The sequence below is a fragment of the Cydia pomonella genome, chromosome 7 (assembly GCF_033807575.1).
Source record: "Cydia pomonella isolate Wapato2018A chromosome 7, ilCydPomo1, whole genome shotgun sequence".
NCBI lineage: Eukaryota > Metazoa > Arthropoda > Insecta > Lepidoptera > Tortricidae > Cydia > Cydia pomonella.
This window is the reverse complement of record NC_084709.1, coordinates 21,508,835-21,519,318: the sequence shown is the minus strand read 5'-3', so window position 1 is coordinate 21,519,318 and position 10,484 is coordinate 21,508,835. Positions and strand designations below refer to the sequence as shown.

At 35.7% G+C, this 10,484-nt stretch overlaps 1 protein-coding gene across 1 annotated transcript; it reads right to left on the bottom strand.

The window, feature by feature from the left end:
• Positions 1 to 314: 314 nt before the first annotated feature.
• On the bottom strand, positions 315 to 2,294 carry LOC133520140 (uncharacterized). The gene is made up of 2 exons (XM_061854481.1): positions 2,156 to 2,294; positions 315 to 1,321 (listed from the first exon to the last, which is right to left on the bottom strand). The coding sequence occupies exons 1-2, from the start codon at positions 2,211 to 2,213 to the stop codon at positions 711 to 713; spliced, it is 669 nt and encodes a 222-aa protein (XP_061710465.1). The 5' UTR covers positions 2,214 to 2,294; the 3' UTR covers positions 315 to 710.
• Positions 2,295 to 10,484: the final 8,190 nt, after the last annotated feature.

Genomic DNA, 10,484 nt, shown 5'->3' with positions numbered 1-10,484 from the left:
GGTAGTTGAAGTATATTTTTGAGTCGCCTTTTACGTATTTCATTTTTTTTATCTTTAGCCAGAAGACTTTATTCCCATTGCAGTCCTTGCTTTTATTTTTTAATATAGCTTCAGCTAGACGTTTTAGGTCGTAAAACACGTTGTATTTAAATTCTTTAACATGATAGGGATCCTTTTTTACCATTTTTTTGTCAACTTTGTACACTCCTTTCGATCTATCATTCTTAAAAATGTTTTTCCAATCCGTCATACAGAATACATCTAATTTACTTTTAGATTTTTTACGAATATAATGTCCCTCCATTGTAGGAAAGGAAGAAATGTGGTCAACTACTTCTTGCACTTTTTCTGGGGAAGTCTTATTTGGCGGAATATGACGTCCTCGTCCATCAGCACTGGAGTAAAATCCAAGTTCATTTCGGTTTTTAAACGCGTCACCGAGAGTTGCCTGTGAGATGCCTAAAGTAGAGCAAAAGAATTTCTGGCAAACTTGTCGCTCTTCTGCGCCTAAATAAAAAAAAACACTTTGTAGTGTAAGGTCTAGCTGGACGTTTTCTCTCTACCAGGACTTTCTTTAGTGGCTGGACTGTAACACGAGACAGTATAAAGTTTTTTTTGTTTACAAAGTCCAAATGCCAGTAGATTCTACATATTTTCGCTCAATTTTGTTCGGTAAATGTATCTGTACATTTGAATAAGCATTTTGTACATTAAACTGTCTTAGGGACTTTTGGGGCTCTTATGTGGTTATTAGTTGTATACGACAACCCTTCCGCACGTCTTTTTTTTGCGACATTTTTTTTCCAATTGCTCGGATCAGCAGCTCGCCAACGGCTTAATGTTTTCACTTCAGCCCAAACCAACTCTAACACATTTGATAATATTAGAGTAGCAATCTCAGAGGCTGTGTCGTTATTTATGTCTTCATATTGGTGACAGATGCCAGGCTGTGGTGATATAGTAAAAGAATAAATGCTATCATTAGCAGTGGCGCCTAATAAGTCCTGCAATGTAATTAAATCACCATCATCATCGCCGTGGTTGCCAGGAGCCTGCTGCTGGTCCTCGTCGTCTGGATAGTAGGTAGGATCGTTATCAGAAAAGTCGCTGCCGAATAACGACGACTCTGACTCTGATGTAGTTTCCGAGATTCGCCTTGCAGGCAATGTTATCTTAGTCCGTGGAAGCTCTTGCTCCGACTCTGACGTGCGATCATCAAGAAAAATATTATCATTAAATCTGCTGCTCTGATCATCGATATGTTCTTGTGACTCGCCGAGATCTGAAGCCTGGCGTTGTTCATACTCCTGCTCGTGTTCATCTGCAAAAAAAATACCCTGACAATTTATTATTATAAATGTACTAGTGGCTCTGTGCGCTGTAGACTTCGCGTTAAGCTTAGAAAATATAAAATTATCACAGTGAACTCACAATAGTCATAAGGGTCATACACGTTATTGGCGCTCAAGTCCTTTATGCCAAATTCCGCATTTAGAAAAATTTCCAGAAACTGGATCGACCAAAAATTCTATTGAATCATAAAATCTGGCCACTAAATTTTACGAGAATCGGTTAAGAATTGCGACCTATAGAGGAGAACGTATGTTCAGCATCCGCAGCAAGCAAAAATGCCCGAGTCAAAACGGAGATACGCTAACGCTACTGTCAATAAAACTATTTATTTTGAATGTTGTCGTAGAATATATTCACATTTTCTCACGAAGTTTCTTTCAACACATAAGTTCTGAGAAACTGATAAGTGAGAGACAGAATTTATATTCATAAATATGTACGGCTTGCCCAAATACTCAAGAAATACCGTAAATTAAACTAGTCAGATACGGCCAATTAAATAAATAAATGAGTATATAAATATTAGGTAAAGACACTCGGGCTTTGCAGATAAACACAGAAGTAGGCACCTACCTACTTACATTGTCAACCGGTCGGCACGGCACGCAGCGGGCGCCTTGGATATTTTTTTCTGCCTACATCCGAGGTATATCCTCTTTGCAGAAATATCCAAGTCTATTCTTTATTAAAATCTATAGTATATATATAAAAGAGTTAAAATATTCATTCACAAACCATAAATAAAATACAATACAATCATACGAACCTCAAATTTAAATTTGGGCCAAATAATATTACTTACGGTTTGCATCCTTGTCTTCCGTGACCATTCTAACGAGTCTTCTACTCCTGGCACTCATTTTTATCACACAGTGTCATTAACTTAGAGTTCTAAACAAATTATTTTATTTATTATAAGAGCATCAAACGTTACATCGGCGCGTGAGTCGCAAATGAGTGAAGTTAGCTACGGTGCGAAGCTAGTAAGCGCACTTAGTTGGCTCTGCCTGTACAACTACATGTTAACATTGGAATAAAGTTACATGCAAAACCTACTAAGTCACTGTACAGTTTTTTAGCAGAAAGATATTGCAGTTTGATGAATACGTAGATCTTCAGACAAAAACATACAAGGATGTTTAGTATATTTAGCTTGGCATAAAATAAATAATTTGCTGAATAATCATTTACGCAAATACCAAATATGTGTACATAGAAGCTACTGTTAGAATATACAACGGTTATAATTTCATAAAATGAGTATGCAAAAACACGGTAAAACATGGTAACAGATTTTACTTGGAGGTGAACACATGAATCATTGTGTTATTATACACATTTCAATTTCTTCCAGTACATAATGCTACCAAATCATCAATATGTTGCCTTACGCGGTGAGTTACTTTTGGAACGAAGGGTCGTATCAAAAAATGGGTTTTACCAGATTGTAAAGCTTGAAAAGTTAATTCTAAAGGTCTAAAAAAACCACTTTCGTCATAAAGTCACTTAATAGGTATTTGCAGTAATAGGACGATATATAAATATTGATAAATACTTAAATACATAGAAAACACCCATGACTCAGGAACAAATATCCATGCTATTCACACGAATAAATGCCCTTACCAGGATTTGAACCCGGGACCATCGGCTTCATAGACAGGGTCACTACCCACGAGGCCAGACCGGTCGTCAAACGTCAGAGATAAACAAATACTTTTATTGTATATCGGCATAAAATCAATCACGCGCCTATTTACTTATGGCGATTTACACAAGAATCATTTAGCATACATTATTATTTTTTACTCCGCAAAGTAGAAGCTCCAGGTATTCAAGTTTTTCTCGAGTGCAGCGGCCCGCAAAGTTTAAAGAAACCGAGGAAAGTCGTTTGAGTTTTGTTTCTCGGCTCGCTGATTACTTTGCCGGCGATAGCGTTGTGCTCAGACGAGTAAAAGTAAAACACTTTTGAAACAAATAACGGGTGTAAATAAAATTTCACTACAGCAGCTCGTAAAAGCTCTCTTTATTCGTCAAAAACGAATAGGAAAGTGGTATTTCATCCACAAGTGTGGTAAAGCAATTAGATGCCAATTTTGGGTTGTTTTCTTTTGTTGGCTGATGGAGATGACTTTTAGGTTATAATTTTGAATGATCATTATTTAATAACATCCATTTGAGTTCAATTCCTAATGTTTTATAGTTAGTATTTTCCTCGCGTTGGTGTGATGAAAATTTTTGTTTCACTCGGGATCAATGTTTTCTTAACCTTGGAATCTTTCGCTTGCTCATATATCAATATTAGCACGAGTAGTTAAACAACTACTTGGTTCTCTTGTAAAACAAATAACTATTAAATAACTTTATACATCGCTCAAATTGTCTTATAGAAATTAGGTACTTAATGTTTTGTACAGAACTCGATCGCCAGAAGAAAGTATTCTTTTGTGTCAGAAAGTTAATACCTGTTTGAAAATTAATTATCTACACTTAATCATAACGGCACAGTCGCCATCAGATATATCGGAGCGGCCGTGGTGCTCAGAAATATCTGAACACGCACTCTTACGCCTTGACAATAGAGGTGTGTTTAGACATTTGTGCGCACCTTGGCCGCTTAGATATATCTGATGGCGTATGCACAACAAAAAACATGTTTGATAGTGTAGTCAACCCCTAGCGAGAATAAGTACATCATAATAATGTTCAGCCTTCAATAAGAAGACTTCAGTGAAGTTTGTATTGACCTTCTGCGGTCAAGACTCGGGGGAAATTAGAAGATGTTCGCCGTCTTAAGGGAGTACGGGAACTAACAGGTCAATTCGAACCTACACTGACAGCAGAATATTTGATAGTTATTTGAATCATATAATTTAGTTATCGTGCATCTCTTTCTTGTCTAAGTACGAGCAAACTGGGCGATAACTGAATGACATCAGTTTGATGTAATTCTGATATCAGTGTGCGTTCGAATTGGTCTTACTCGCACACAATGACATTGCAATAAAATATATACTCAGATGATTGGGCAGGTATCTATAGATCGTGTCATTCAGAAAGACACTTGCCTTTGCTCGTAATGTCATGTTAATAAAGGTTAGATTTAACAAGTCTGCGCGCCATCGTGGATGACATGAACTATATAGTGTATAGATGGTGAATAGGTGTAGTGAAGCGTTGGTGGCTTAGCGGTAAGAGCGTGCGACTTGCAATCCGGAGGTCGCGGGTTCAAACCTCGGCTTGTACCAATGAGTTTTTCGGAACTTATGTACGAAATATCATTTGATATTTACCAGTTGCTTTTCGGTGAAGGAAAACATTGTGAGGAAACCGGACTAATCCCAACAAGGCCTAGTTTTACCCTCTGGGTTGGAAGGTCAGATGGCAGCTTTCGTAAAAACTAGTGCCTACGCCAAATCTTGGGATTAATTGTCAAGCGGACCCCAGGCTCCCATGAGCCGCGGCAATATGCCGGGACAACGATAGAAAGAAGAAGGTGAATTGCAAACACAAGTGAAACTCAGTTTTACGGAAAATTTGCGGGTGTCATTGGTTTTAATGTTCCGAACTATACATATTACCTACTACGTGTATTATTAAAACTGAAAATTAACAAATGGGTAATAATTTATTGTAAGCGGGGGATATATCGAGAAAAAACATGTTTTTAAAGGCAAAAAAAGCGGCCAAGTGCGAGTCGGACTCGCCCATGAAGGGTTCCGTAACATTTATGACGTATTAAAAAAACTACTTACCTACTAGATCTCGTTCAAACCAATTTTCGGTGGAAGTTTGCATCGTAATGTATATCATATATTTTTTTTAGATTTTTCATTCTGTTATTTTAGAAGTTACGGGGGGGGGGGGGGGGGGGGACACACATTTTACCACTTTGGAAGTGTCTCTCGCGCAAACTATTCAGTTTAGAAAAAAATGATATTAGAAACCTCAATATCATTTTTAAAGACCTATCCATAGATACCCCACACGTATGGGTTTGATGAAAAAAGATTTTTTGAGTTTCAGTTCTAAGTATGGGGAACCCCCAAAATTTATTGTTTTTTTTTCTATTTTTGTGTAAAAATCCTAATGCGGTTCATAGAATACATCTACTTACCAAGTTTAAACAGTATAGCTCTTATAGTTTCGGAAAAAAGTGGCGGTGACATAATCGGACAGACAGACGGACATGACGAATCTATAAGGGTTCCGTTTTTTGCCATTTGGCTACGGAACCCTAAAAAGGAAATCACATTAACTTTTACGAATAGAAGAAATACAGTCTTGAAAAATGGTTTATGGTTTAATGGTATAAGAATTTATTTCTCCAAAATAATATTACAATTCACCCACATAGATAACACAAACAATCATAACATGCATTATTTATATAATGCACGAATAGCATAAAATATATCCTAAAACAAAACAATTTATTTATTTTTGTGAAGAAGAAAAAGTGGGTACGTATTTTGTGAATGGGCTAAAATCGGATTTGTTTGCGATTTCATAATTATGTGAAGATTGAAACTCACATTAGCAACTCTGCAAAGCAAATTTATGTTAACAATTAAACTGTATCCTAGATCTTATGTACAGTTTGCAACATAAACAAAGTGTTACTCGGCCGTTGTAGCGTCGACCGCGAATTGGTCATTGTTGGTAAAACTACTTCATAAGATACTCCAGTGTTTTTAGGGTTCCGTAGCCAAATGGCAAAAAACGGAACTCTTATAGATTCGTCATGTCCGTCTGTCTGTCCGATTATGTCACAGCCACTTTTTTCCGAAACTATAAGAGCTATATTGTTCAAACTTGGTAAGTAGATGTATTCTATGAACCGCATTAAGATTTTTACACAAAAATAGAAAAAAAAAAAAAAAAATTTTGGGGTTCCCCATACTTAGAACTGAAACGCAAAAAATCTTTTTTCATCAAACCCATACGTGTGGGGTATCTATGGATAGGTCTTCAAAAATGATATTTAGGTTTCTAATATCATTTTTTTCTAAACTGAATAGTTTGCGCGAGAGACACTTCCAAAGAGGTAAAATGTGTCCCCCCCCCCCCCTGTAACTTCTAAAATAACAGAATGAAAAATGTAAAAAAATATATTATATACATTACCATGCAAACTTCCACCGAAAATTGGTTTGAACGAGATCTAGTAAGTAGTTTTTTTAATACGTCATAAATTTATTCGTCATTTTTAAAAATGGTACGGAACCCTTCATGGGCGAGTCCGACTCGCACTTAGCCGCTTTTTTATATTAGATTTGGAAGTCTCTACAGATAGTATTTTTAAACCCTGACGAAAAAAGTGGGGTTATATTGTTTGACGCCAATGTGTGTCTGTCTCTCTGTGGAAACGTAGCTCTCTAGCGGATGAACTAATTCCTATAGGGTTTTTTTTAATGAGAAAGTGGTGCGTGATCCTTACGTATATTTGATAGATCGATCTAGCAGTTTGAAGAGTAAGGTGGTCCATGAAAGTATGAAAAAAAATTGGCATTTTACTCTCGCTCCACAAGTCTTTTCCCGTTCCATTGTTTACATTTAGAGGTCACGATGATATGTAGGTAAGAATACAGCAGATATCATTTAGGAATTCCGTATTCTTATCACCGATGGTGTCGAGGCATATATAGTATTTTTAGACACCAAAATGCTAAAAATATATGACAATGAGGTAAAAATGCCTCATTGTTGAATTTTAAGGCTACAGTGCCTATTCCATTAACTTTGCACAAAAAATAGAGTCTCTATGTCGTGGATTTTATTTTATTGTCTACCAAAATGTAGAAATTTTGTATGAAAACTATTAAAAATCGTCAAATAGGGTTGTTTCCATCTACAAATCTTAGGGCAGAATTGTATACCAATAAATTCATTTGTATTATAAGAAAATGTTAAATTACTTTTAGGGGACCTGTAATGACCATATTTTTGTAAATATTGAATTTAAAATATCTTTTGGCACACGTCACGTGACCAAACTCGAAACGTCTTTGAAGATTCTGATGACGTCACAACTCTCGGATTGACACTGTTGACAGTTAGGCGATAAACAACAAATGACAAATGTCAGTTGACAGTTCGTATCTTCTACGTGTGTATGTAGTTATGTGTCAAACCGTAAACTGTGACGTCACACAATTTTCAAAGAGCGTTTTGGGCGCGAAAGCGTCTGTCAAAATATATTTTGTTAATTTAACATATTAAAAGCCGTTTTTAGTATAAAAGTTGAATTTTAGGGCAACTTTTAGTTAATATAGAACGCAATACAAGCGTTTTTCAAAAATTGGAAACAACCCTATTATCGTGGCCCCTAAACACAATAATAATACGCAAAAATTATACACAGGGACATTTGAGATCTAATCGAGTAAAAAAAGCCTTGTGGAAGGAGAATAATAAAAAAAAAGGTTTTTGGACCATCCATTTGAAGAGTACGAGTTGATAATCGTACTCTTGAAATAAATGAATAGGCAGGAAATGAATAGGGAGGAATGGATAGGCTGATGCTATTTTCCAAAATTAATTAGGCATTTTTGGTATTTAAAATATTTAATTTAATAGTTATCTTGATATATAATTTGGTAATGAATGAGCTGACAGAAGAGCTGTCAAAAGTGACATTTCATCAACCAGAAATGTACCCGTAGCTGACATATGTATTTTTCTATAGCATATTCCAATCTATACATTGCTCCATGCGTTGATGTTGGCCGACAGCAACTCGTTTTGATAGATTTTAATCACTCGTCGACGCTCTGAGCATTCGCCTGTATGTCAACAAAACGCGATAATACCGTCTTGCGCTTCAAGAAAGATGTAAAAATCAACCCATTGTTAAGAAAAGCCAGATTGAAATTCTAGATTTTCTGTATCGCTAGCGATCGGGCAGATTAGATTTATTTTATATATAACGCACAAAATGATGTTATGTTCTCACGGGAATTCCTTTTTATAAATCTTAGCTAAATATTACAAAATGCTATTCAAAAGCCTTACCTAAATGAAATAAAGATTCCACAATACCGTTATTACTTATGATATGAATATTTTAGCTATTGCTATTTTACCTTTTAAGATTCTAAAAGATAAATGTCTCCCAGGAGAACTCGGTTATGACTTCGCAATTATGATAAATACCTAGTGTTTTTACTTTGTAACAAATGGTTTATTCACTATTTCAGTACCCCTAGTGTAAATATTTTCGACAGCGAAACGTGACGTACGCGTTTGCGTTAAGTCTCATTTTGTATGGGTTTTTGAACAGCGCGCCAAGCGGGACGTTTTGGAAAGTCAAAAATCTCATACAAAATAACACTTAACGCAAACGCGTACGTCACGTTTCGCTGTCGAAAATATTTACACTAGGGGTACTGATATCGAATTTGATTGACAAAAATATGCTACAATAGAATAGTTTATTTTTTGTTATGACAGGCATTTCTCGAGGGCAATTAACGGTAGATAGCAACGTCAAAGGATCGATCACATATTGTTCTCCATTTTGAAGCCTCTGGGGCTCGCCTGTATATTAAATTGTCTTTGTGACATGCTTTTGAAACAAAAATAAACCCGATGTTTGAAATTGATGTAAGGTTGCCTACATTGCCTGATATTTGCCGGATATTGAATGCTGAATTTGAAAAATAATATGACATCGATTCTATGATTTTTTCACATGTGCCTATTTAAATATGAACAAACCAACTAACTTATTGTTAAGTATTTATTACATATAAATAAAATCAAGACTGACCTAAATTAGGTGAAATAGAACCAACAGTAGCCATTATATTTTAAAGTACATATAATAACATATCAGCAAATAACGTTCTTTTGAAAATACGATTTACGAGTATGTATGTCACGGATTTCCGATTGAAATTCAAAATCGTAAAGTAGTAATAGTAGTATCGAGAATATATTTATATACTTTGAAATATTGATAGTTTAACATGCAGTGAACTAACATGTAAGTGTGCAGCTAATGAATATTTAGTCTTCAAATGCGTTAAACTATTATTTAATCAACACCCGGCAATCCATTGTGCCTATTTGTAAATTCAGCTTTGAATTTACGAAAAGCAAAAACCGAACAGCGTCATTTATTCACTATTATATTTAATCGTATGGCATATTATAAACAGAAAAAAACAGTTATAAATGCAGGTTGAGTCCAATCAGCCACTTGATGGCCTTGTCCCTAAGGATGATCAGGTCTTCAGGAGGTCCATCGGCATAGCGCGTTATGGGGCAATCCTCTATAATGTGCTGGAATGTTTGTGCAGTCTCGCCACAATTGCAATTACTTTAAATGTGACATAGGCGAAATCATCATAAATTTGATAAAAGTCAATTTTTAAATGAAGAAGGAAATGATTGCCTGAACACTAAAAAAGCAAAACACCAAGCATCAGTTTTTAAACAATTGCTCACTTGCTCCATTTAAGTACGCCGTTAAACGTAAGTTTGGCGAACCTAACACAAGTTTAAAATGTACCATACTATTTGTGCAAATAAATTTAAAAAAAAAGCATTGAGGTCAGCTTTTCTAAGCAGTCCCAGCGTGTATTCTGGCTGGTTCAATTCGAGTTTTTGGAGAACCAATGTAATGAATGGATTAATTACTATTATAATCAATGAAAAAAATGTAATTGGCAGTTCTGGAATAGCAACCACTATTACGTCAAGTGATCTACTCTAAGTTTTCCCGTTTCTTCGTCTTTAATTCTATGATTTGTTTCGTACAATGTAGGAAGGCTTAGTGGCATTTCGACATCCTTCATGCACCTTAAATGTTAAGTTTCGATAGATAAGTTAGTAAAGGAGAATTTTTCCTGTCTAAAAATAAGACATTCTATTCTATTAGAGTGTTAAAAAACGTTGGAGTGAAAAAGCGTTTTAATGCCATTTGCTCGTAATATAAGCCATTGCAATTGCATCCAAGGTAAGTTGCCACTCTAAACATTAAAGGAAAATTCTCGCTTCTTAAACCCAAAATGCGCCAACTTACCTAGCTTTCCTTTAACTTGAGACGTTTTCCAGAACGGCGCCCACAGCGTAAGCCCGGATAATAAAAAGGCCAGACTGTGCGTGACCACCGCTCCATGCAAATT